This window comes from Neodiprion virginianus, chromosome 6 (assembly GCF_021901495.1).
Source record: "Neodiprion virginianus isolate iyNeoVirg1 chromosome 6, iyNeoVirg1.1, whole genome shotgun sequence".
NCBI classification, from domain to species: Eukaryota; Metazoa; Arthropoda; class Insecta; order Hymenoptera; family Diprionidae; genus Neodiprion; species Neodiprion virginianus.
In genome coordinates, this window is record NC_060882.1 from 19032983 (window position 1) to 19060878 (window position 27896).

The following is a 27896-nucleotide window of genomic DNA, read 5'->3' on the forward strand; positions in this document are numbered from 1 at the left end:
ATTTAACATGATCCTATCTGGTCGAGAAATCCAGCGACAAGAAGGTCAAGAAGTCAAAAACCTTTTATTTCGGGGGAGTGGGTCACGATTTTGCTAGCATGCTTGCGTGTCGGACACACTGTGCAAAAAAGAAATTGAACTACGGATTTTATGAAAAAAAAATAAAAATTCAAATGCGTCTCGATTAATTGTAAAACGACCATTTGCTTATTCCGAGTTGTGGTAGATATATAATAGATCCCTGGCAGTGAGGCGATTCGCTCATCCTGCGTACTTATTGCCAAATTACTTAAATCTAACTCGCGTTATCTCTCAGTAATTCAAATAGCGTGATTTGAGAGCATAGTACTTAAACATTGTGCCTCGGGGTGCTGTTTACTTATTAGATATGCATACGCAGAATAGGCTAATGCTTACTCACTTCATATAAGGAATTATAGGCATCTGTTGCACGGTTGAAGCAAGCCACGGACACGGTCTCCATACGTTGCTGTACCGTAATTAGGTATAATTGAGGCATTTAATTGTTTCGCGGTTCCCACCTGTGCACAAACTGTCACCTGCAGGAGTTTGTTTTACTCTGCTACACCGAAGAGCTGATACACGTCACTTCCGTGATGCTAAAATGTACGCGAATTTCATTTTTAGTGTTTATTTGATGTAAATTTACCTCGAATGTGGAGAGGGGGGGGGGGGGGTCGTCGAGATTCGTTTATAAATTTCACCTCCAGCAGCTTGCCCAAATTTATTTTCATATCAGGGTTGCTGGAAATGACTGCTGACGCACCGGCGTAATGAGCAGATAAAAATGTATCTATAAAAGAGCAAGATCGCTTCCGCGGGTCTCGGTTCGGTGAGAGGCCAGGATGCCGGGGAATTAGAAGATTTGACGGCGTGAACGTGTTCCCGTAATGCGAGTAGTACGCAAAAGTAGGAACAAGGGTTTATCCCCCACCTCCGAGAAATCTTTGACGCCGCGGCTTGGGAAAGCTGTGGATACATTGGGGGCGTCCTGAGCATCCCGGCTCAGTTCAATTCCAACATCTGAAAGGACTTCAGACTCAAATATATAAGATTTGTGTCGAATGTGAGGCCCCGTCGTGTAACGTTAGAAATATCGGAGCCATGCTGTCTTATACACGTCGGAATACCCTTCGGGTATGCAAATAGGCACCTCATCAACGGTTAAAATTTTCGCAGGCGTAGATATCGCTGATTGATACAAAACTGTAATCGAACAAATACTGACCTGATATTGCATATCTTGTGCAACGGAAACAAGCAACTGATTCGGCCAAACGAATCGCACTTTTTTGGTAAACGTGAAGTGCGAATGAAATGATTCACCTGTAAGACAAATCACAACTGTTAGTACTTTGATGAATGATCGGTGATCCAGGATCGAAGATTGTTGGAATTGAAAGATACTGTTCCCCGAAGAAAAAAGGACGATATCAAAATCAGCAGAAGCGGAAGAAGAGAACCATTGCTTCGTTGTATCTCGATTCTAATGACTTGTGAACTGGTTGTAGAAACGAAAACAAGACTTTAGTTACAAGTTGATAATAAAGAACCGCATCCGGGCGAACGTCAAGATTGAATAAGATTGACAAATTCTTCCGGTAGTGAAGAAGTATCAAGATTGGAGAATCCTGCAGTCCGACATATCATCACTTTACTGCTGCTATCCAAACGCACAAGAACGAAGAAAAATAAAAGAGGAAATTTTTGTTCCGGAGAAAAGTGATTCTCTCGACGGATATCATTGAAGGATATAAATTTCACGGACACAGAGATAGGAATCTAAAATGAATCGAAAGCTGAGGCGCACGAATAATGAAGAGCAAACCTGGACGCTACTATTCGAAATATAATTATTGCCGCCAAACCGGAAGAACCGGAAGCGAGAACCGTACACTGACGAAGGTAGGAGGAAATCGGGAGAATGCTCGTGGTCCTTAGATATGTACCGTGAACCATAAGCCGGGAGTTGTGCGAAATTCTATTAACTTAGAACGATTGGGATCATAGAGTCGATTTGCTCTCACCGCCGGAAGACGTATCGTATGTATTTGATTGCAAGCAGAAAAAAGACGCGTAGTTAACTTCCAATTAACTTCAGCGTATACGTAGAAGGATGTGTGTAATTCGTGGAACGTTTTTTCAGACGGTTTAAATGACTAATAATTATTCGTCGGTCCGACGGTATTTCAATTACAACTCCAAGTGAGGCTTGTTTTGTATCTTGATGTTAAGTGTACGGCGAAGAATGAGAATGGACAAACTATTGCGTCGCGATTCGATTCGTCCATCGATCAAAGTCACGTCAGTATTTGCGTCACGCGGTCGTCTTTGCGATACATAAATCGGTTGATCATGAAAAACGATTCGCCAGGGTGCAGGTTCATTTTTTCTTGCCACGAGTAATCAGTATCGCGGTCCTTATACAGAGACAAGTGCTGCATCGTTAGTCCATAATTACAAAGCAGGTCAGCGGTTTATACGTGCTCCTAGAACAGGACTTCCCGATAGAGCGTTGTAGGACCGTTATCAACGGTGATACCGAATTCTTTTCGGCATGGCATTGTTCCTTGGGTGTCGAGGCATGCAGTGTCGTGACGCGATGTGGCCTATTCCAACTCTCTGAACTAGATTCTCGCTGTGTTCCAGCAAAAAGTTGATGAGGGACCACGCGAAAAATTGTTTCTCACCTCCGAGCGTTCGTTTTCTTTCTCTATTTTTTACCTTGTATTTTTGTTGTTGTTGTCCTTATTTTCGTTAGTTGGTTTTATTTTTTTCGGCACATTAGCGGCGTAGCCCATGGCTTAGTACGTCCGATAAAAAATAATTGATACGTTGTGGTTGTTGACGAGGAAAGAAATTCATCTTCTATTTCGGCACAAGCGTTAGTCGATGTTCCGGGATCACGAGTTAATCACAATACTGACAAGATTTGAAATAACGGTGAATTGTATCGTCTAAACTGGTTTTGTAAACTGTGCGTATTATATATATATATACAAGCCTATGGGCTATACACGTGATTTCTTATTTCAAGGGCAAATCTACACAGCAAATTTCTTTCTCAACGGCTGACTAATTGTGAGAAGCAATTACTTTCGTATCGTGATTCGATCAATGGGACGCGGCCGAGAACCAGTTCTTATGACCAAGACGTCGGCCTTGGCACTCGCGTGTATGTTGCAGGGTGATTTATTTTTCAGAGAAAGAAGGAAGCTGCTAGGTATAGTCGATTCACACGGATTGCCCGCTTGTTTTGCCGGTTGGTTACTTGTCGAAGGTTTATTTCTCGTTACAAAAGAAGCTATTCCAAGTCGTTGGTATAACGAGCTTGAAAGTAATTGCAGCATATGGGAGCTTAATCAGAGCATCGAGGATCCGAGGTGAATTACCCGAAATGATTAGTTGAAACGTCCTGCATCGCTTATTTAGTTAATTCGAAGCCGTTTTGCATTCAATGAAATCAGAGAAACAATCGTCTTCGGTACCAGACGAGAAGAAGAAAATGCTAATTCACTTAAGCCTTCGAGTCACACATTATTCTGCTGAGTCAACTTTTATAACAAGATGGTACACCATGATTTTAAGGTCGTTGATTACGAATCGGAAATCGGATTACAAAAATTCAAGATGGCGGATCCAATATGGCAGATAAAAATTTCAAATTTGATCGAATCCGGTCATAAATCGCTATACAGGGATTTTCGGGGTCACTGATTGGATTCGCTATCTTGGATTTTTAAAATCCAATTTCAGATTCGTAATAAGCACCCCCAAAAATTTACAATTTATGTAAAACATGTATCTGTGTGGAAGGGTACCTGTCTCGAAAATGAATTATTCTACCAATTTTTACGATGTTTTTCAAACAATTGTTTCTACCGATAATAATTTACATTATATCGCAATACTTACTCTTGAGTATTAAAAACATATCCATACACTATCAGAAATAGCAGAAAACCGCAAAGAAATATGTTGAAAAGTTCTCTAAGTATACAAAAAAAATGGATATAAAATAGGTGGTAGGAAGACTTACCACTATGACCGAAAGAGTTAACCTACTAGTCCGTAGGATACGAAAAAAATTATGTTTTATCCGAAAGAATACTATAATGAATTATCGGGACGATAATGTTCGAAAGTTGATTCTTGCCTTCGAATATTTATACTCAAAATCGATACTGTTACTTGGCACAATTAACACAGCTTATTATTAGTTGCGTGCGGGATACCTCTTTCAGTCGAGAAAACATTATACAAATAGATAAATTTTTTTGATTTCGGCCAGCGTTTGGTAGATTTATGAACCGCGAAATTCGTTTCGAGGAAATCATTAAGCATAAACATCGGCTACTAAGGACTTGCCAGGAAATAATTTGACCAGTTCTAAATGTGAGTAAAGAAAAAAAAAAAAAAAAAAGCTTGTAAAATTAAACCCTCGGCAGAATTTAAATTCAAAGCAGTTTTTTTTCGCAAAGTTTTTCGGTTCTGATTCACGGTTGGAGTTGGATAAATTATTGCGGTAAATTTCGCGGATTGACCCGAGACGTCGAAATTTAATTTCAACATGCAAACCCGCGACGAATACCTAACACTAATTAGTGCAATATTTAGCGCAAAAAACACAGACGAGCAAAATAATTGCGGACTTCGTCTTTTACTAGTAGGGTAATTCTTTTTTTTCACTGACCCGCGCATCCCTCGTTAAAAACACGGGCAATGTTACGCCGGGTGACACAATCGCCGCTGTAAGAAAGTTCCGCTATGTCCCACATTATTCTTGCTCATAGTTGGGCGTTGTATACGTTTTGTCTTCGTGTCAATAAAGAACCATCATTAGCCGCAGTATATTCCTACGTTTTTTTTTTCTTTCTTTCTTTCTTTTATTCTCCTTTTTCTCGTTTTTATACACCGTCTAGTAATCGCGAACGATGCTGGTTCATACCGCGCACGCAACTGTCGTGATTCAAGTCGGTCGAATTATAAAAAACATTCCACAATGTTTTAGACTATTTGTATCGGTATGCAAGTTTCCGGTCGAATGAACTCCTTGACCATTTAGATTCCGATGCATCTTTTATACAGCTATAATCCTAAATACAGCATCGCCTGTTTTCTAGCTTCGGTCAAAGAAATAAATCGTTTCATTGACACTCACCGCACATCATAATCTAGTGCTTAATAAGAAATTCTACATTTCACGGAACACGTCAAGGGTAACCCAGATAAACCGTTTTACTTTCAAATAACATACCAGTGCGAACTATTATTCCGGTAAGCAATTATAGAAAAGATTTGATTAAAATTACCGTGTAAAAAACACGAGTTCAAGGTTTAGCCAGCCTTGCTGCAAGAAATGTCTCCCGATTGCTTTGAGATCAAACGAGCTTTTCTCCCGAGCTACATTTACAATGAAATAAGATCACCGGCAAAAACATGTATAGTATCCCGGTAATTGAATTAAGGATACCCTGCTAATTACGACGGTGCTGCTCGTATGAACATTTCTAAAGACGGAAAGTAAAATGAGTAATTGGTGGGGGATACGATAATACCCAGGTATTGGATAACCGAGGCACGCTTCGGCGGTAGCGATGTAAACGATGACACGGCCTTTCGGTCTGAATTAAGATGTTTTACACGCGTAATTATTCTTTCCTAATTTACGGTGGTATTCGTAACACCGTGTGGTATAAGACGAGGTTTTTTTCGTCTTCGTTTTTTCATCTCACTCTCTGATATTTGCCCCGCGGGAGAAGAAGAAGCCGCGTTACGAAGATGAAAATACCGTCGGTTGGTCACCGGGTGACGGGTTATTGCGATAGGTAGGGATTCCCGCCAGATCGTAACTGTACATCGTCGATTCAGCCTCAGCGTCAATCGTTTTCGTGTTTGTTTTTAGATGGTACAGTAGAGATACACCTCATGATTAGGTATATTTTATTCCGTGAAGTAACGTTATAACCACGGACAAACGGAGTTCTCAAAGTATTTAGTCGTTGCAGTTTTTGACGGACGTCATTCTTTAGTTCTTTTAACGGGAGTCGTACGTCTCCTGACTTTTGAACTATTGATTCAAATTCGTCAATGTTACGAGATGATTTTCACGACGAGGACATAGGCATAGATCTGTAAAGGAATTTTACATTTTACTTCTGCTCTCTCTAGTTCATCTGTCGGTGCAGCACTCACGTGCGACAAAACATTAGACAATCATTCCCTTGTCCAATTTTATGCCTGTAGTCGAACTGGATTCTATGAAGGGATCGAGAATTGAATGGCTACGAATTTTCATCGTCCTTTGGATGCAGACCATGACTCCGAGAACCCATTGATTCATTTCTTATACACAATTAGCTGCATACACTGATGAACGAAATAATCATTGTTCAACATACAAATTTGCGTAACTTCTAGAACGTCATTTTGAAACTTTGAAAGTACTTCGAGAATAATGAAAATACTCGTTTCCATACGACTTTCTGGTTTCGCTAAATCGCGTTTAGAACACGGAAGACCCGCACTTTGAGGATGAATCGGCGGGACCCAGTGAATCAAAATTTTGGAAATGAGAACAAAACCATTTGAAAAATCTCCCCTGAAGGTTCTTGAGCCAATGACAGTGAACACGAATAAAATAACATTCTTACTATGAAATAGAAACCAATCTGAATAAATTCGAATAACGCAGGCTAAGATATCAACATTTTGAAAAAAGGGTTTATGATTTGAACTTTCAAAACTGTTAAACTGTGGTGTTTATGATCCGATTGTAACGTTTGTGGGATGATTTTGCTAGCTGACTAAATCCCCGCAAATTGTCTGAAAAGCATTTGAAGAATCTAACATTGTACAAAATAATCTCAGTTATTTCAATCGGATAGAAAATGACCAAACGTTGTAACTATAAAACTCGTTCTCAAATTGTTGACCCTACCTCGTGCTATTCGAAGTTCATCAGATTTGTTTTAATGACGTTGTTTCATTCGCGTTTGCTATCATTGGCGTAAAAAAACAGCGCAGATGATTCGACAAACAATTTTCCTCATCTACTGACCTTTGATTCATAGTTAAAGTGTGAAAACGGCCTCTCGAAAGTTCTTCTGGTACCTTCTCTGACATGACTTCTGGTGCCGCCGTAATCCAAGTATCCAGCAACCACATTCCTGAATCCGGGGGACCGTCGGGCCCCCTATCATCTGCTCGATCCCAGTGTAGCAGTAGTTCAAGGCCTCAGAGGCTGGCGTGCATCTTGTGTTTGGTTTTGTTTCTCGGTCTGGGTACATACGGCTCGTTCCACGTCCCGACTGGACCCGGGTTGGGGAAGGTAGCCACCGCTTAGCATACGAACGAAGGTTGTTCAACTCCGTGGTGAAGCAGTACGAGGAATAACGGTTCAAGTTCGGACTCTTAGCGTTCACCAGGAACATCGCGCGGCCGACCAGGTTACGGTGTAGCCACTGTCACAGTCGAGACCCAGTCAGCCGTTGAGTCAAAAGACGCAACGATCCTCCGACGTGATTTTGTGCAATTTTTTATTATCTTCAGCGTTCGTATAACATTACGCGATCGACTTGCCGTCGATCCTTAATTTCACACCGATTTCGGGAGATCGTATTGTAAGATCGACGAGTTGAGTAGAACCGCGCTTTGTCGCATAAATTCGTGCTTCTGTTTTTTCTTTGCTTTTCTCCTCGTTTTTTACGTCTCGCATTTGCCGACCACAGGGTAATTTTTTTCGTACGGGTGAAACGGCTGTTCCGTGTTTATAGTTTGTGCTTGAATAATCTCGGTGATCGTGGATAATCGTAGCGTCGTTAGCCGCAGCGATACATCTCAAATCACCCGAATTTAAATCAGTATCGTACAAAGTATATAAAAACAGTGAAAAGTGGTTAAATGATCGTCTAAGAGGCTTTCCAAAGTTTTCATAGGTAAGAAAAAATAATTCAATCGATACCACTTGTACACGAAGTTGAACTGAACAGGGTAGGACCACCTCTGACCACCGCAATATATCCTGTATATGAAAGTCGAGAGTGCAAGTGTTTACTTATCATTTTGAACCTCGTAATTGTCGCTCAGAATATCTTTCTCTCGTTTTCTTCAAACACTGCACCACTCTCAACGCGTCGTCAAGTAGACGATTTTTTTAAGTACCGTAGAATGATAAAATCATCGTGGGAAGGCAGAAAAAATAGTGTCATGGTTTCCCATCGATACAACGAAAGCGTCGCTGTGAACAAACATAACTGACAATGGGTACAGCTGCGATATGTCGAAATAAAAAATTCAGAGGCTAGTGGAATGAAAAAAATGACCAATTGCGACATATTTCCAGTCCATTATTCACGAGAATTACTCGTTCAGCCATGACTGCGTTTCGTGACTATGCCTACTGTGCCCGTGAACTAGGTGTTTCGAGGTGCGTTGCATAGCTGGTCAAGTCGTGGTCAGAACACCGCGCCACGCTGTTTAATCGACTCCTGAGAACCTGTTTCCATGTAATGGGGTCACGAGCTGTCCTAATCTAGGCCGAAGAGGGCTCGATCAGCCTCGAGTCTTGCTCAACGTCATATTTATCGCGTCTCTAAAAAGGGTTTACACAATTTCCACGATTCGAAGCAGTAAGGCTGCAATTGTACCTGAAAGATAACCCGCATCCGCGTTACTGGGAAGAACCTCGAGTGTTCTACACCCGTGATAAGCTTTGTAGTTTGTTTCCATGCCCATAGTCGTGCCACAGATACAACGCGGTTACAGTAAGTAGAAAATTTTACTTCGATACGAGAGCAACTCGATAGTTGAAGATTGCTGCGATGCATAATAGCTGAAATCTAGATCGACGATCCTCTTTATTGTGAATACGAAATCAAAAATCATCGATGCGCGAGATGCTTCCTCGGTTATCGGACCATTTTCCGTTGTCCCAGTTACACAGATCCAAGGCTTCCGGGATGAATTATTTCACACAAATGCAAGGGAACCTCGGCCGTGATTATTCTGCGAATGTGTGCGTGTGTGTGTCTACCTCCGTATACGCGCATGATAGATAGACTCGCGGACGCTGGTGTGGCAGGTACCGTTAGGAGACACAAATATGAGCGAAAAAATCCAACGGTTTATTGCATGCATGTGTTTTATGAAATATGAACCCGAGGTGGATAACGGATTGCGTCATCATCGTAGAATGTCACTGGAGCTTTTTTGTTTTTATCTCCAACCGTATAATATACATGTACCGTCATTCAAAATTATGCCGAATTAGTATTCTTTTCACACTTTTTAACGCCTAGAATGATATACGGACTTACTTACTTAATTCATGCTTAATTCAGATAAAAGGTGCGTCCAGCACTCGAGAATATTTTTCAGCCGAAGAGACTAATCACAGAAATGATCACGATCAATAATCACCAACTTCTCATGATCTCGTTCTCTTAAAATCAGCATACAAAGAAACTTTGCTAGTACGTTGTCAATTTCTAACATGATATATGTTATTGCCAATGGGACAATGGCGAGTAATTTCAATCTTTATAAGGATGGGCATATTAAGGTAATACACAGGAAGTAACGAGGAAAATCAAAAGAGGTGATAAATCTTGCGCAGCGTAAATTAGCACGAGTGTAATATATTCGAGAAGTGTGGACAGGTGAGCTGTTCGGTTATGTATTTATTCCGTCACCTCGTGGAATTGATTTTGGCATAACGAGGCATCGCGCCTTCAAGAGGTGGGCCATTACACACCGAGGACTATTATTAGCTTGATCTGTTAGTTATTTTCCGTCAGACGTATATTAGCCATAGGCACGCACGAGTATGTTCGAATTTGAATGCATCATACGTCTTCGGTAGAACGACTTTACCATGCGATAGGATCCGCATACCAACTTTGTCCAGCCGATCACGGACAACTATAGGTATAATAGAGAACCTGTCGATGCCGCTATCAAGTTGCAAAGTGGCAGTACGAATTCGCATCAGGTAAAAGAACGGCGCGAACTTGCGTCATTTCTTCGTTTTTCAAATCCTCTAAATGCGTCCTTCGAATACGCCGTGCGCGCAGCTCGATTCGGGATTTCAAACGCGATTTCGCACTCCTTCAACAATGGGCAATCTATCAAGAATTTCTTCGAGCTATGCGCTTGAATAAAACATAGTGTCTCACCCTCGCTGTATAAGTTACATCGATTTACTTCCACCTCTTCGCTATATTACTGTAATCCCTAACGAGTCGCCCCATATTGTTCTGTTTCAGTGTAAAAATGCGGTTCAAATTATTGAAATTAGCGACTGTCCTGCTCATCGCGGGATCCAGCTATGGAAGACCTCAAAAGCTTGGTGAGTGGCATTAGAACTCTGTACGTAATACATGCTCCGCGCTACTGAACCAACAGCGCGAAGACGATTTTCTAACGTTGAATAAGTCGAGGAAGCATTACGTGATGTGGAAAACGCGCCGGTCGAACGGCGGATGTTACATCCTTTGACTGGCTTCTAAATACGGTCATCACGGCTGAAAGTTTTTAATCAGAGATTCCATGTAAACATGGGTTGCTGAGAAGCATTGTGAAATGTAATACTCGTCTATCATTACCGTGAAAGAATTAATATGCGAACGTTTATAGAACCCACAAACCAAACCGTTACTTTATTCAAGAAAATTTTATGGAAGAACAAACCGAATTCTAATCAAAACTGATCAAAATTTTTACTTCCTTACAGAGGTCTCAAGGAATCTTCAACCGGAAGTAGAAGACCTGAACACAGAAACATGGCGACCGGTGCAGCGCGGCGTGAATTTCGCACAGGAGCCGAAACCTGTCGTCAAGGATCTGCCTCAAATTGTCGAAGGCAATAGCAGGTACACGGAAGGAAGGCGCGCAACGCGCGGAAAAGCTTATATTACGAATAACCTTTTTTACGAAGACCGTATTGTCCATGAACACAAACGAGTTGGCGATAGAAACTATGAGCGATTAGATTTAGGGGACTTAGATTCCGAGTTATCCAGACTGTCTATGCCGAAAAGAAATTTGATCGGACCGGAATCAGGCGGAAATTTAGCGACTGAGGGTAGAAGTAGTAGAGATGTAAGGATATCGTTTCGCAATGACGGTGATAGGATTAAAGGTAGAAATACTTTCGATCACTTTGCGGAGACCAAAACTGCCGAAGCAAAACCCAACTTGGTAGATTATTCAGATATTATTGATGAGCATTCGAGCCTTCGGATCGATGAAGTTCCGATAGATGTTGAACCGAATTCGAATTTGGATAAAAGTGTTCCGCTTTTAGGGACTAAATTGTCTTCCAATACTGGTGAAAACACAGGTCGAATCGTATCGACGAGACGCTCGCGGGAGGATTCATTAGCGATAGGTTCAATTTTGTCTTCGAGCCGAACGACGCTGGAAAAACCAGAAACAAAGGTGGTAAGTTCTAGAAGAACTGGGCCACGAGTTGCTATTTATTCTCGGACCATTTCAGAAGGTTCTCGGCCGGTACAGCTAAACAGGGCGAAAGTTAGAAATTTTGTTAAAATTGTACCAACTTATGCGAGTCAAAAAATGTCTAGCAACAAACCGACGTATTTAGAGAACAATCTTTATTCGCATCGCAATATCCACAATCAGGTTTCTAGTCCGAACTTGCACGATTCGCAAACTGGAATGAAGCATTTTGAAAGTGATTCAAACAAATCGGTGGTCACGTTTCATGTATTAACCGACCAAAGTACTCAAAAGAAATTTGGCAATAACAATTGTACAAAAAACCTGATCCGTATGAAAGCGCAGGCGAACCAGTCGCTACCTCATTTCACGTTGAAAAGCGAAAATCGCAGGGCTGCCGAGCAGGTACGTAGAAAAAATAAACCGAAGAGCAATGTCAAAGTGAAGGTAAATTCGAGTCAAAGTGTATCGGACTTGAATCTTAAGAACTGGCCAAACGATAACTTGCAAAATATCGAGGATTTGTACAATTACGAAAAGTATACGTCCTTCAACGACGGACATGACAGTTTGGAAGCGCAGGAAACTACCGATGATTCCGCGCTTCATCAAAATGCGCCCAACTTCCATGTCGTAAAGAAGAAACCTGGAAACAAACCATCGATTTTGGAAGCGGATATGACGAACATTCCCGACCCTGTGTCTTATGTAAATCTCGAACAAAACGCACAAGAAGTAGTTCAGTGGCAACAGATTCCTCCGTTTACCTTTGACAAGAGTGACTTTCTAGTTACAGAAACAAATGAAAATGAATCGAATACGTTTGATCCAATTCCTGAAGGCCTGGAACCGAATCGACCGATAAATCTTGGACAGGATAACGGAGAGAGTACAAATTTTTACGGGTACATTGATGGAAAGCCATCCGTGCCAGTTATGCAAAATTACGATGATTTCGCCGAGGGTCAAGTAAATTACGAAAATCAGTATCACCAGCTGTTTTTCCAAAATTTAAATTCAGAAGCGACGCAGAACAACTTTTATCCAACAGATGTAACGAGGCCAACAAGTGAAACGGTTGGAAGCGATGGGGCTTACGTAGATTATCAAACCGATCCCGCTCACGTTCCAAACTTCTCCAAGAAGCCGTATTTCAATCCGACATCAGTCGTTTCGCAAAATACCGTCGTACACATCCTGAATACCGGTAAGAAACGACCGAATGTCACCGTGACGGAAATGAAAGAACCGGAGAATCCTGGCACGTCGTTGAATCTCGAAGATTCGAAGGATGACCAAAAGAACGATTCAGCGTCGGCACCGAACGTCCATATAATGTTCACCATGCAAAAAGACGAGATCGAGCAACACGGGATGCAGCCCGGAGTGTCGGTGGATCATCAGATTCCGGAAGTGACGTATGACGAGGGCAGCAATTGTCCGACGGTAACGATCAACTCTTACACCAGGATAAACAACACCGTCCAAGGCAAGGAGGGCTGTACCGATCTGAACATCGTCATAAACTCGCACGTCCAAAACACGAATGTATTCAAGCACCCGCCACCCTCCACCGGAAATTATGGATCAGCGACCAAGCCGCCTAGTGAGCGTTACCCAGGAAGCGGTCTGAACCCGGGTACTTACGCTCCTCCTTCAGGCGGTTATGGTTCTTCCGGCGGAGGTTACGGCACGTTTCCTTCCGGCAGTGGGCAGTACCCGGAAGGATTGCACGAGCAAAGTGATTATCAAAACGTTCCTCTCATCGATGGTCAGAGCCTTCAAGGCGTGCTGCAAGACGGTCAGTACGATCAGCAATTCCCAGGGACGGCGACTTTTGAGGTCTTCCAACAGACTCAAATCAACGTTGGCTCCCAGAACGATGTGTCAGACGCAGAAGGTGCTTTCGAACCAGATACTCCAGGTGACTCTCTCAGCCCAGGTGATAGTTTAGCTGACGATCCCTCTGCTCCTGATACTGGAGTAGCGGATAGTCCTTTGAATCCTGGTGCAGCACCGGGAAGTCTTGCGGATGAAGGAGTTGCGGATGATCCAGGTGGTTCAGGAGTGGCGAGTGACCCTGCGGTGGGAGGTGGAATCCCATCTATTCCTTCTCTAGGTGGAATTCAGGCACCGTTGGGGGATGAGGAGATTCCAGCCAATGTGGCGGCGGATGCTGGTCCGGAAAACGCGGCTGCGGATGTTCCGATATCCTCAGGAACCGGTGGCTCTTCCGGAATACAATTACCCGCCGTTGGAAATCCGTTGTCGGGTATAACAGGTCAGCTTTCGGATGCTGTTGGGAATCTCGGCTCGCAAAACGGGAATGGAGGGCTTGGCCCAGGATCCGTTCTCGGTGATGACGATGACGACGATGACGATGACGATGACGACATAATGGACCTGATGCCCTTCAGTATTATGGAGTCTATAACTTCGATGATTCCCTATTTTACATTTTTGAGTCCGTTGAATTATGGCTTCTTCAGCATCGCGATGACGCCTCTCGCCGTTGCTGCGGCCGGTATTTTTGGGCTGGCAGCGTTTTTCATTCCCTTTGCATTTCCAACCGTTTTAGGTTACGGACGGGCAACTAATCGGGTTAAGATCAAAGTCAGGCCCACGCTTGAGGACATGGTCAAACAGTCGATTCATAAGTACAATAATTGGAACGAGTGGAAGAGCAGACGAAAGAAGCGAAAAAGATGAATTTAAAAGATAGGGAAAGCGCAAGCTGCATCGTTAAAAGTGAAATGGTCGCAGGACTTTGACATCCTGTGAAAGTGGTACACAATTACATAGGTGTACGGTATAATCTCGAAATGCATCGCTGCTCTCAAAGTCTTTAATTAATATTTTAGGTTAAGGAAATGCCTGCGTAACTTTCTAAGTGTACTACATAATAATCAAATTTTAGAGTACTTCATGACGCTGTGCTACTGAAATTAATTGTACAATAAAATTTTATTCTACAAGTCCACCGTCCCTCTCCCAAGCCCGTATAATTACTTGACCATGGCTAAATTTAATGTCTTTATAATTAAATTTCATTCCTCTATAAAATTATACCATTACCATGTAATTCCAGTTGAAATTACTTCCCTGTACTGTAAACTCGATCATTCGATCAAGTCCCAGCAGTCTTTGTGGGTCAGTAATTCCTATTGCCATACCAGTACGATATCGAGTATATGTATTATCGTCTTGACACTATAACTTCATTACCTAAGAAAATCATTAAAAAATAACGGTATCGATCCGTACATAATTAGATTTAACGCACCATGACGTATGTGTGCAACACAATTCTCGCACATCGTGTGCCGAAGATGTAATTACGTTTTAATGCGTGTTTATAAGTGTAATATTCTCGATTACTAGCATTTAGAACGCTCGTTTCACGTTGTAAATTAGATCGTTTCCGTCTTCAATGATCCTTGTGACCTGATAAATTTCACAGTCAGTATCACAATTGATCAAGTTATTCACAGAATTTCTTTACACGACAGGACAATGACTAAACTCGTCGTATACCCGAAAATTATTCTCAATAGCCTGTCAATAATGGTAAGCCCGAAGTCTACTAGGTTAGTTTTTTCTACGAACGTCTGATACGCACAATTATAGAATGTACCGCGGCATTAGAAGCTGGAAATATGCGCTGATCTACTTTTACACAGAGTGTGATTGACCGATTATTACAGTGGTGAGTACTTCTACTCAAATTAGGTATCCAGAGGTTTTCGCTAGGAATTCGTTATTGGTGGAATTATAATTAAGTAATAAAATGCTACGCCTAGTTTTTTCAAGCGTACAAATGCACATCAGGCGTAGGTGCTCGAGATTGTTGTGTAACGGCTGTTCGATATAATTTTCATAAGATAGTATTACACTACCTTAATTGTTGAATTTATTATTCATTTCTTCAACGTTAATTAGAAATTTAATTACGCTACAATTTTATAACTTGGCTACTTGGTCCTCGTAAGAAAGGTAATTTGTGTAAAACTAACATGGTTTCATTGTCAGGTACAATTTAATTAATGCCTTTACCGTACGCTCTTTTGGAGAGGCTGTTATTACAAAATGAGCTCGGGTTGAATCAGTTGGAGTTTATAGTCGATAGTGAAATTAGTTTAATTAATTTTATACTGAAGTTTCTATATCACATAGAAGGTACCTAATAAATGGTCATCGACCAAATAGTAATATAATGTTTAGAAAAAAAAACAACATGTATTAAAGAACGATCTTTACGTTTGAACAAATAAACGGTTATCCCGATTATTAGAATTTTGTTCCTTTGCCGCCCGAAGTAGTAGGTAATCAAAATAAAATTCAACACAGGCCCCGCAGATGAAAAGTGCGCTTTACTTACGAGATTATTTTATTTCAGAATCGATGTTTCGAAGTCTCAGCGGGATGCTACAGACCTTCCTGACATGAAGCAGTCTCTGAGAACTGTGGCAACGCAGTTACTCAACGTGACTGATCCTAATGAATCTCCAAAGACGACGGTCGACCTGAAGAACGAAGCTGGCAGGACGAGCGCGCCGAAGAGGCTCGTTACCGTCGGAAAGATCGGGAAATTTGGAAATACAGCAAGCACTGATGCGAAGTCGAAAACGGAGGACCCGGACCTTCTTATAAAGGAGATAAACTCGGAAATAAGTTCCATGGAGTCTATCGGCGTCAGTTTTGGGCGACCTATGAACTCGAAATTTGGTTATTTCGAAAGTAGCCACCCGGGGCTTGCAATGGCCGTGACAGATGAGGAGTTGGAGAAGGAATTGTCCTCGAGACGAGACGTGATTGGCTACAAAAACCAGCTAACCACCCCCGGCGGAATATCGACCTGGATTCTCTTGAACCCACCAACGACAACGCCGAAATCTGTACAGCAAGAGGCGAAGAAACCTGTCGACACAGTCAACAAATTCGCCGTCAAGCCGACGTCTTCTATCGAGAAGATAAAGGTTGATCAACAGGGCCAGAAGAAACCGATTGCAATAGTAGAAAAGGTAATGCCAACAGAGTCCTCAGGAAAGTTGGCGACAAATAAGGTCAAGCCCGCTCCGAGTAACTCTAGAAATGGTCTGAAAACGACAACTGCAAAACCGCAAGTGGCGCAGACGACACCTAAGAAAGCGACTGTCAAAGCTGGGCAGTCTGCTGCAGAAGTTACGACCCCGAAGACAGCTGTGATGACGTCAACACCAACTCCAACCGTGGAAAAGAGCAACTTCCCCACAACGGAAAAAGTACTGACAGTGACGAAGAAAATTTTCCAAGTCCAAAGAACAACCCAGCAAAAGTTGGCGACGTCTACGACCACCGTTAGGTCAACGCCAAAAATACCGAAGGGAAATCTGAACCGAACCAGATTTCCAGCCAGAACTACGACAGCGAAACCGGCGAACAAACCTGAAACAGTATCCACAACTAGGATTGAGAAGGTGACGTTTAAGCCGGTTCAAATGATACAAACGCCGAAGGATGAGACGATAATAGAGAGGCCCACCTTTGTAGCGAAGATAAAGACGCCTGTCCCTGTGGAAATGCCGAAAAGCACTCCGGCGCCAGCTCCGAAAAGCACAACACCGGAGATCAGAGAAACGACGACGGTTGCAAAGACTGATTTCACGGGGTCTGATCTCGTTGAAGTTCCCGTCCAGACGAAACCTCCGATAACGAAGATAAACAATGTCTTAAAGGCTCAGATGAAGAAACCAATCGACGAAGCAACAAAGATCGAAGATCCAGTCTTGAAGAGTAAGAAACAGAGCGCTGACGAGAAAGTTGATGCCTTGAGTGATCAAGCTATCTCCCAGGCACTGAACAATTCTCAGATCGATCTCAAGTTTGACTTCAATCCTGAACTGACGAAAATTGAAATAAAGTCTCCACCAGAAGAGCCGTTATTGAGCACGACTACGAAAAAACCGAGAAGAAGTTCGCAAAAGCGGCGAAGAAACAAGAACAAGGCGAAGCGACGTAGGCCTTCCACCTCGACCACGGAAAGCAGTGAAGTTACGACGGAACTAATCGACAGTGAAACAGCTCTTCAAGAATCCAAGGTGGAGCCTGAGACGAAGGAAGTGAACGCGACGAAAACGAAGAAGAAACAAGTCGAGAAACCGATCGGTACGCAGATTTATAATTACTTGAGCCGAGAAATCATGCCAAGCTTCGGAGTTGTGTCTTTGGTTGGTCTGGGACTGGGATTAGCTTCTTATTTCCTGTATCCGTTCGGAGGTGGAATTGCACGCAGAAATTACGAGGTCGAGCCGAATTACAAATACAACCTTGGCGAATATGGCGGCAACTATGGCCAAAGTGAGGAAGAAGTATTCTCTAAGGTCATTCAAGGTATGACGAATCACGAGGCAAAGTATGGGGGCGCCAAGGATTACGACAATTATTATCGATACCAGAAGTTTGGAGGTCCCGCTATCACTGACACGAAGCTGACTAAGAGAATTGATCACAGATATCCCACGTCTTCATCCGAACTGTCGTATAAACCGCTCGAAAATAACTACGACATGAAATATAAAAACACTGAATTCAAGTATCCCGAAGTTTCGACGACGGCAAATTATTTCGAACGACAAAAGCAGTCTGGCTACACCGTATCGGCTGACGGAGACCCGGATCGTCAATTTGTTGTCGGTAGCGTCCCTAAGGAGTACGGCTACGTCGAAAGCCCAGTTGTTGGCCAGAAGACGCCAACATACGGTGGAAACGGAGACGGCCAGACCCAGTTTGAGCAGGACGTTGCACAGAACTACGCTTTTCCAAAAAATTCAGCAAATATTCCTCCGTTGCAATCGTACGGACAACCGGAAGCGTTGCCCTTGAAGAGCGACACCAATTACGAGGAGATCGAGATCACGCCTACGGCAGTCGCGGTCGAACACGGTCCCAGAGCTCTGAAGGTCAAAAGGTCGATAGACGAAGAACACTCGCGTGCACATCCACGATTCCGAAGGGAGTCCGTTATCCAAGTGATACCACCTAGCGGTACCCTAGCAGTGACCGAAAAAGAGGAGAACTTGAGCAACGAAATATTCGACATCCTAGACCTGATGATTCCGGGCAAAGGCGAGGCTCGGAATGTCAAGGACCACACGATGTCGAACGCTATTGACCACGACGAGAAGATCGAGAAGAAGAGGGAGGGAGAAAAGGCAAAGATAGGCGACAGTACCACGGAGAAAATTGTGGAACACGAGGGCGAGAAAACCAGCGAGAAATTGGTGTCACCGACCGTCATACCGACGATGAGTCCCACGGAGACATCATCGAGCATTAATTCGCTCTCGACAACCGCGTCGCAAGAGGTTAAAGTGATTACCACGACACCAGCTGCGTTCAGCGAAGAAGCACCGACCGAATCGCAGACCAAAGATGAGTCGACTGACGATACGGCAACGGAAACTGAGGGACAGGATCTCGAAGAGGCGACTGTAGAGTGGATAGACGCAGCGACGACTACCGAAAAGGCGGACAAACCGGAAGAATCGGGCTTCAACGTATTCGAATTCGTTAGGAAGGTCGCGGAAATTAAGTTCAGGTTGGGATTGACCATACTGAAACATGCGAGCGAAGGTTTCGCGCGATATCTAGGCGGTGTTCAGAAGAGAATCAATGGCGAGGAATGATCGCCATGTGATACGGAGAGGAGAAGCAGACTGTGGGTCGAATTAACATTACACGTACTATTATAGTGAAATCACTTTGAAACTAATAATGATTTTATTCGCGTTGGACTTATTATTGATGAGTATTTGTCACGGTAATCATGCGAGTAGTTAATCGGCATAGAGTAATTATAATCGGTTTTTTCTTTTGCCATCGTGAACTTATCGAATACAAGTCACAGCGACGATGTGGCATTACGGTGTAGTTTTATTATTTGTAAAAGATGAGCTCGAGCATCGATCCGATTACTGTGCTTGAGTTCATTTTTTAACAAGGCCATGAATTTTTCAATATCTTTTTCAAATGAATATCTAAACCAGGCTCATTTCAATCAGGCAATGGGAAATTCTGGCGTTCAAGCTCTCTTTGTTTGTAAGAAACTTTGAAGAGGAAAAATTAAAAATTTCTTATCGACGAATAACAAATTATACATTGTCACATAGTATATTATGATATAGGTATATATTTTACCCGCAAACGCTATTAACTTCATTGAAATTGCATACACCTACATGTATATGTATAGAAAATTTAAGATGATATTGTACCTACAACGCATTTTCCTACACTTTACTTTCAAAAAGGGAAGCATATGGGGTTGAAGCGTTATTCTTAAAAAATAATTTATTGCAAGATATATAAATAAATGTATCCATTGTAATGGAATTTCACTCAAATATCGTATGTAAATAAAAGAATTAAATCTTTCACGAATCGATTTCACGAATATTTTCGCACCTTTTATTGTCATAATAATGTTGCTTAAAAAACTACCAATATACAAGTTATCATTACCGAAACTCTAATTCAAACTTTTTTTTAAAACTACATTGGCAGTTATGTACCAATAAAGTCAGTCGGATAAAATACGAAAATAATATAAGAATAAAGCGAAAATGATGAATAAGATGAAATAAGTTACGTAATAATTTATGATGTAAAAAATCTCAGCTACCAACACTTATGATGATAATGAGGCGGACATTGCGTGAGGTGATGTACTTTATGTAAAAAAAATGTCTTATGTTATTGTAGATAAATCTTAAATAACTAATTAAAGTTGAATGCAAACATTGTTGCTCTCAAAACAGCGAGAATTTGAGACCCCCAGCAACATACGTATAATATACCTGGCGTTTAAAATCTGAAGAATTGATTGAATTTGAATTTTGGCCTGTCTTTTGGGCGATAATTATCTCGACCCGATTGGATTTGCAAATAGTAGATACTACATTCGTAATTTTCTGAATTTTCTTCGGTTGCTTAGCTTACTGATAAAATCGTCTTTCAGTTCAAAGATCGATGATTTCAACGTGTTTTCGAATTCTTCAGCATTAGCGGCACGTTTTTTCCTCCCCAGCATCATCGGTATCATCATTGCCATTGTCGCCGGCAACATGCCGGCTCCGACAGCTGCCAAAACCGCCGAATTCGACGGCTGCTTGTTACCAGCATTGCGAATCGGCCTCTTGGTCAATACGGGGGAACCGATTGTCTGTTTCGTATTTTCGTATTCTCTTTGGCTCTGATCGACGGTCTTGAACGTCTTCTCAACCTCCAAAAGGCCTCCGTGGGACGTCGTGGTGTTAGTACCGTTCACCGAAGGCAAAACTGTTAATCTGACTTGACGTCTTGACGACATCACTGCCACAGTTGGATCCGGACCATTTTTCTCACGATTAACATTGGTCAAGGTCTGAGGCTCAGCATTTGTCGCTGATATTTTGATCGACCTTTGACGAGATTTGGTGTATCCTCGATTCGTCGAAAGCAGAACCCACTGTCCGTCACCATTGGCGGGATGGGTGGGTGGATGATCGGTGGAGTACTGATAGTGAGAAAAATGGGGTCTGTCGAAGGACGATGAAGGTTGCGGAAAGTTCGACGGTCTGTTATTCAGCTCCTCGTACTTCGGAGGAAATTCGTACTTGTGACTGTTCCAGCCGGTCGTCGTTTGCTCGCGATTGCCGTCTCCAAACCTGTCCAAATTGTAGGACGGTTTCGATATCTGCGGCTTGTCCCAGTTGCTGGGAAAATTCGTCGGTTTATCGTCGGTGATGATGTCCGGAGTCTGTTTGAAAGAGTCCGCGTATTTGTCCCAGGGTTTTTCCGGAGGCCACTTTTGGGCGTAGCTAGGCCTGTCTTCGAAATCATCACCGTTGTCGAAGTACGACGGTCGCGAGGGTTTGTTGGGCTTCGGACGGTCGGATTCGAACCACGGTTTCTTGTTACCAGCGTTGTCTGGGTAGTGAGGCTTCAACTTTTCGTACCACGGAGCGTTATCGTCGTTGTACGACGGTCTCTGTTGCCAGGGTCTGTCCACGCTTTGAGGCTTCTCCCAAGGCCGATGATCCGGCCAAGGTTTTTGCGCGTCTTGGTTTGCTTGCCACTTCGAAATCTTACTCTTGGACCACGGGATCGCTTCCAGGGTAACCCAGCCGGTTCGATCGTCGTAAGAATTACCGCCACCCCACTGTTTGTTCCTTTCAAATGTGTCGTTGGCGTTTTCGTCACCTTGGGGATGATCAAGTTTCGAATTACTGTACACTGTCGTATTTTCCTTGGCGTTGATTTCCGACTCGTCAGCCACCGAATCATGAACTTCAAGTTGGAAAGGCTCGACTGGAGGTTCAATAACCGTGAACGGGTATTTGTAATTTTTCTCAGTCGTGCTTTTTATCTTCGTAGCGTACTCTTCGAGGAATTTATTCAGCACGTCCGGGTTGAACGTCGATGTTTCGACGAACGAATTCCTGCGCTCGAATTTCGAATTATCTTCTCCGTAAATCGAGACGTCGTCTTCGAGTTTCGAATTAGCCTCATGCCACGGACTTTTTGTTACGGCAATGGGGTCCTGGGATATTTTTAAATTGGTGTTCTTAGTTTTGAAAAGATCGGAAACACTGTAATTCGTTTTCGCAAGGAATCTAGTGTCGCCCAAAGATCCGTCCACGATTAGACCGATCAAAAGTAACGAAACCGCAAATTTCAACCCTGACATCTGTAACAAATGAATTGGAATCAGCATTTCCTGTAACTTACTACGCGTTGAATGATAACGCCAAGTGAAGTAACTTACGTTCACCCGATTTCCCTCCACTGGTCACGAGCACGGTTGTTTAAGTGTAAAATATTCAGGATAACCAGTTTACTGTCTCAGCAGATGTCTCATGATGACGTTCTGCATAGATTGGAATAAAGTATACAAATTAATTAAAATCAAAGACTACTTTGGAAGAAATCCTCCTGTACTTGTCCATACCGTTACTAGATATACTGATTCTTCGCAAAGAAGACAAAGTTCACAACGGTTAGTCACTTCGAACGAGGCACCAAAAAATATCATCGGTCAGTCAATCGTGAAGAGTGTAACATACCGTGAAAAGTGTCCTGCGTGAACGTGTTTTACATGGTAGTGGTCAGCTTTCCAATAAATGCAGTGCAACGGAGTATAATAACTGTTCGCTGCACACTGGATGCCAAACAGCAAACTCGAAGCACGTTTTAATATTAATTATATAAACAACAAAATCGCGCGATCAAAACTAGATCTTCGGCAATGGCCTTAACTGTTCAAGGTCCGAGATGGTTCTGGGCTGGAGTTGGTGGCCTCCTTCGCTATTTAATCGGGATCCCCACTTCGAAGGCTGGTCCATTTTTCCTCTCTCTCGTTCTCGCGGTCAGCGTCACTCCAGATCTTTGTCTTATTTCGCAGTGTTATCGTCCGGAGAAATGGAAGCAGAATCCTCCTACCTCCGCGATATTCGCGATAATGTGACAGAGACGTGCGCTCGTATATCGCGCGCCAAAATCTAACGTCACATTAATCGAATAGCAGTGTTACTTCCAAGCAGTCTTGGTACTACACTCGGACGTTTCGTGTCTCACAGTAGTTTGTCACGGTCTAATTGCGTTCGATGGTAACTAAAGAACTTCCTAGGTGAGCGAGCCTCCTGTCATCTTTTTTTTTTGAGCACGATTCAGTGAGCAAAATTATTGCCGAAAGCTGTATGACAATGAGATGAAAACAATACATACATCCATACAGAACTTTGTAAGGAGTCTTAGATGCAGCATGGAAATAAAAACGGGCAAACATCGTTGAAACAACATTGGGAATTGGCTACGCCGGTTGATGTAGTATCTTTTTTTAATGAATCCATCCTTGTATCGGAACTTCCAATGAGAGTGTGCAATTTCATTTGCGGTCCATCCGTCAATTTGTCGGCTAACAAAGGCGTGACGTTATTTATGGTTGAAATGATAATCCGCCGGAGACGAGCAAATGAACTTGAAACGAAGATAAGAAAAACAAAAAAAAAAAAAAAACTGCATAGTTCTACAAAACAAGAATATCAAGATCCTTCCAACGAAACTGTGTCAATTTTAGCGCTTTCCATTGCATCGAGGTCTTCGGGCTGGTGTAAATATAGCATCCCCGTATCGTGTACACCTATATTCAAAGCAGTGTCCATCGACGGCTGTGTACACAGCGTAATACGTCTGTATCTATAGTTAATTTTGCGCATGGCTGAGGTGAAATTCGAGTTTTTCAAACATCGGCATGCCTCTCACCGCTTGAGAGACAACGCGATAATGTTTATTTTACGATGTGCACTTACGGTTTTACTATTTTCTGCGTCGCCGGGACTGAGCTAGTAAAGTGAATTGCCTCTCCAAGGAATAGGAGTCGTTCGTCGAGTGCGTCCTACTATGCCGCACGGAATTGGGTCAGTAAAGCAATCGTATAGCAAAAAGTCCAGCACGGCGTCAGGGCTACTTTCATTGTTGAACGATCTTGTATATTCTCACATCATGCAATTAGCATTTCTTCGCGTTGCCGGCTCGACGGTTCGCTGCACTTCGAATACTCGCCCGGGTCTAAAGCTTACAATCAGGCTTTAAACACACCGTACTACTGTGGAATCGGGAATTCCCAAGACCCATTCTCTCTGGCTTTCTTTGGTACGTTGACCGCAGATTTTGAAGATAAGGCACAGAACGATCCCCGTTTTATTCTGCGAGAGAATACTCATCGATTAGGAAGAAAGTATTCAGGCTCACTGTTATCGTCATTTTTTCTGCGGTACATAAGTCGTTCCCGAATTGAACCCTTGAACCTCGACATCTCTTTTAAGTGCAAAATCTCAAAATTTATTTCACATTCCATAGCCCATTCTCCAGAAATTGTATCGTCAGACCGAAATTCCATTTTTAGATTTGCGAAAACACGATTCCATGGTCCCGGTACACTAATTTGCATAGTTTTTTTTTTGGCAATTTTTCACGAAAAAATAAAGAATCACCTCGCTCCATGCCCCCGTAACCCTTCTTATATGTATATTTCACGAACCGTAAGATCTGGGCCATTGATATACCGAGCTAGCATATAATTACGTGAATCCATAACATAATTTTGTACTCTGAGGTAGATTAACGTCTTTTAGGATGGAAATTATTTTGGCTTGAAACTTTATTTGGAGATGCCGCTAAGTATATTTCAAGGAGTTTGGCTCGTATGAATAAATCGCAATAGACGAAAATGGAGGAGTGTATAAACCTTGTCGATTTAGAAGATCGAGTCCTTTGCTCACAAGTATGTGGTGTTGGTATAATTTAATAAGCCGAGACGGTCGTAATTTTTTGGAGAAACTTAAACACAGTGAGGAGACTTTCAGTACGAACACCTCCTATTTGTCAAACATAGCGTAGTGGAAGACAATTGTCGGGCACAATCACTTGCGAAATTATGTGCGATAATTCAAGTCTAAGCTCATTAGAAATCTGGTCGGGACAGGTGACAACGCATGTGGTTCCGGAGGTTGACGCCATCCTGAACTAAAGACCCAGCTCTTTTTATTCATCTCCTCGTGTATCCCCGTCTGAGAACCAAAACGTTTAAAAGTTGGAATCTGCTTCGGTTAGCAGGATAAGTGGAGTGCGCCAGAAGAGTTATTAAAAATTATTGTCACCGAGCGAGGAAAAGTGGCGCGTTGTTCACGCTTTTTAAAAACGGCGCGGAAATCGCGCCCGCTAGAAATTTAATAAAGGCGGGAAGCATGCAAATCTAAAGTTTAGTCCGACGTGTTTTGTTATGGAGGTAACGTTTTTTCTCTGTCGTTCCGTAGCCGATTTTCACGCCAAGTTTCAACGGATTTACAATCTAGTATCCATTTTCAGGCGAAGGCAGTCATCTGTCTGCTCTGTGTCTGTGTTCAGAGCATCTCCAGCGATCGCGAGAGTCTGGAGAACACCGCAACGGCTGTTGAAACGGATTCTTCAGAAGTCGACTTCAAGCGTCTCGAGAACGAATATGCGGTGGGTAACGTATCGGAGAGGATTCGGGTCTCCGAATCGAACTCATCGACGTTGGGAATCCGCGAAGAAATTTCCGCGGATCCGTCGCTGACCCCGAAGACGGACGGTGCGGGGGAATTCAAACCGAGCGTACATCTCGGAGAGATCGAGGAATTCGAATCAGGCAACGCGGGTCCCTTCAACAAGCCGAATCACCTGAATTTTGAAAACTTTTTATCGGTCCAACCGGAGACTCAGGACTGGCCAAAAACCCCGTCGACAAAAAACGAGACGAACAATTTGAGCAAGAATTATTACAACTATAACGTAAACTCTCCGTCCCCGGAACCGGGCTTCTTTCCGTCTGCTATCGCCGGTCAAAATCAGTATTTTCGACCACCTGCCGGCACCGCCGGGCTTTCTTTTGGTCATTCGAGCCCGTCGTATCAGGCAAAAAATATCCCAAAAACGTTTCAAAGTTCGCCGCTGCTACCACCGCCCTTTCAGAGGCCCGATTATTCCCCGACTTCCCCCGATAAAACTTCGTGGCTCGACAATCCGCCGCCCCGCGATATTTCCCAACAGTTCGAATATCCGTCTTCTCCGTACCGCGACGAGGCGAATTTTGTGACGCCGTTTGACGAGGGTAAGAACTTTGAATATGAAAAACCACCGCCGAGTTTCGACGGCGTCGAGTTTCCGGTTACGAAAAGCCACAGGTTTCCGTATAAGTTTTATCAGGAAGGTTCTCACTTTTCGGACAGCAGCTTTGAGTACCTTCCGGATGATCCGGTTGTTCACACTTCACCCAGGGAACGAAGGTAAGCGTTATTTATTCTCTCAAGATCATAAGTAAAAGGAAATATCAGGCGATGTATTTTATTTTATTTTTTAAACTCATTTCAGAGTGTCACCATGGAAGAAAATTGTGCAACTAATTGGCACGATTTTGCCGTTTGGTCTTCTTCTCGCAACACTGTCACCGAATATTATTCAGATTGGCAATTCCACGTAATTATCAAGTCCAAATGCTCGATTCAAACATCTGTATTTAGTCAATTAAATCAAAATAACCAGCTTGTCTAACCAGCGAAATACTGTGTCCAAATTTTTCAACGCGTGTCGACTTACTCGTAATGTATGGAAAAAAATAGTTGTACATACTCAAATGAACTTCAAAAAAAGTTCGGTCCTTGTAAAATACAAGTTAATATTGTTGATAGTTGTGGCTAAGTATTCTATTGCCTGAACAGTAATATTTACTATTGAACCATTTAAGAATTCACAATTCCAAGTCTACAGTACAGGATACAAATAAAATCAGTTTAATTGAAATCAGTAACGTTACACGTTAAATCATCATGAAAATCAAACTAACTTCATTACTACTATAGGGAGTTTGAACATATTTGGCATATGAAAAAAGTGTAAACCATTCTTAACCGATTTGAAATTTGCAGAGAATCGTCTATACCTCTGTCAAAATTGAAAGACCTAAATTTACCACCAGAGCATAAGAGCTTGCGAATGGAAGAACTGATTTCCTGCGAGGAGAAAAACATCTGCGAAATGATATTGGCCGGAAGTAAACCGAAGTCTAACATGTTTCAAAATATTTTATGGAATTTCGCAACGAGGTGAGCCATCGCTGCATCGTTGATATAATTCTAGATTAACTGGGGTAAAAAAACAAGAGAAATAAAACCGACTCAATTCCCTCGATTATTTTGTCACTTTCACAACCGGAATTTAATTGAGTTTTAAGTATTCCGCGCTGCGCCAACATCAACGGGTCGTACGGGTCAAGTAATAACAAGGTAATAATTGTTTCACGTTATCCCGCAGGACTTCAGAAGAAACAGCAAAGGATAACGGACTGCGTGAATTGTTCCAGTCAGTCAAGAAGAGAGATTGTAATTTGATAACTTGTTAAACTCGTCGGGGACAGGCTTAAAATCTCAGAATGACTTAAGTGGCCGGCAACGATTAGGATTAGAAGCAACTAGAAAAACGGGGAGGGGTATATTATTAAAATTATTTTTTTTACAAAATAAACTTCACATACGTATGATATTAATTCCTTTTTTCACGTGTTTTTTTTATAATGTATACCTACGGTACGCAGTAAGTGTTCTCATTCCTACATCAACAATATACGGTCATTAAGGCAGTTGTAAGTCCCAATTATTTCAGATGCGATTGTTTCTCTTACAATGCATGCCGACGTCTGTTGATTTTTTATTTTTGATCAAAAATTGGAGCGTTATGTTTAGATTGAGCATAACTTATCGAAAAATTTGAGCCGTCACGGTATTTCAAATAATTGAAGAACAAAAATTTATGTACTAATCTGTGAAAACTTCTAAATTACTTTGATTACTTATCATATCTTTTGTATTCGATAAAATAATAAT

General features: G+C 42.4%; 4 protein-coding genes across 7 annotated transcripts in view; 2 read left to right on the top strand and 2 right to left on the bottom strand.

Moving 5' to 3' along the window:
- LOC124307818 (tRNA 2'-phosphotransferase 1) overlaps positions 1-27896 on the bottom strand; it is a 50692-nt gene that overhangs the window by 3416 nt on the left and 19380 nt on the right. The window lies entirely within an intron of this gene.
- On the top strand, positions 1055-20191 carry LOC124307779 (uncharacterized). Of its 2 annotated transcripts, none has more exons than XM_046769844.1 (4): positions 1055-1926; positions 10287-10369; positions 10754-10892; positions 15878-20191. In XM_046769844.1, the coding sequence occupies exons 2-4, from the start codon at positions 10294-10296 to the stop codon at positions 19143-19145; spliced, it is 3483 nt and encodes a 1160-aa protein (XP_046625800.1). In that variant the 5' UTR covers positions 1055-1926; positions 10287-10293; the 3' UTR covers positions 19146-20191. The 2 variants fall into 2 exon arrangements, with proteins under 2 accessions (XP_046625800.1, XP_046625799.1); XM_046769843.1 differs by lacking the exon at positions 1055-1926 and adding an exon at positions 7428-7958.
- LOC124307797 (uncharacterized) lies at positions 19331-22768 on the bottom strand. Of its 2 annotated transcripts, none has more exons than XM_046769884.1 (3): positions 22563-22768; positions 22265-22366; positions 19331-22186 (listed from the first exon to the last, which is right to left on the bottom strand). In XM_046769884.1, exon 3 carries the CDS (start codon positions 22184-22186, stop codon positions 20414-20416), a length of 1773 nt encoding a protein of 590 aa, XP_046625840.1. In that variant the 5' UTR covers positions 22265-22366; positions 22563-22768; the 3' UTR covers positions 19331-20413. The 2 variants fall into 2 exon arrangements, with proteins under 2 accessions (XP_046625840.1, XP_046625842.1); XM_046769886.1 differs by having other exon boundaries at positions 22448-22571.
- LOC124307804 (uncharacterized) lies at positions 25253-27559 on the top strand. The gene is made up of 5 exons (XM_046769895.1): positions 25253-25285; positions 25366-26303; positions 26389-26493; positions 26943-27119; positions 27328-27559. Exons 1-5 carry the CDS (start codon positions 25280-25282, stop codon positions 27413-27415), a joined length of 1314 nt encoding a protein of 437 aa, XP_046625851.1. The 5' UTR covers positions 25253-25279; the 3' UTR covers positions 27416-27559.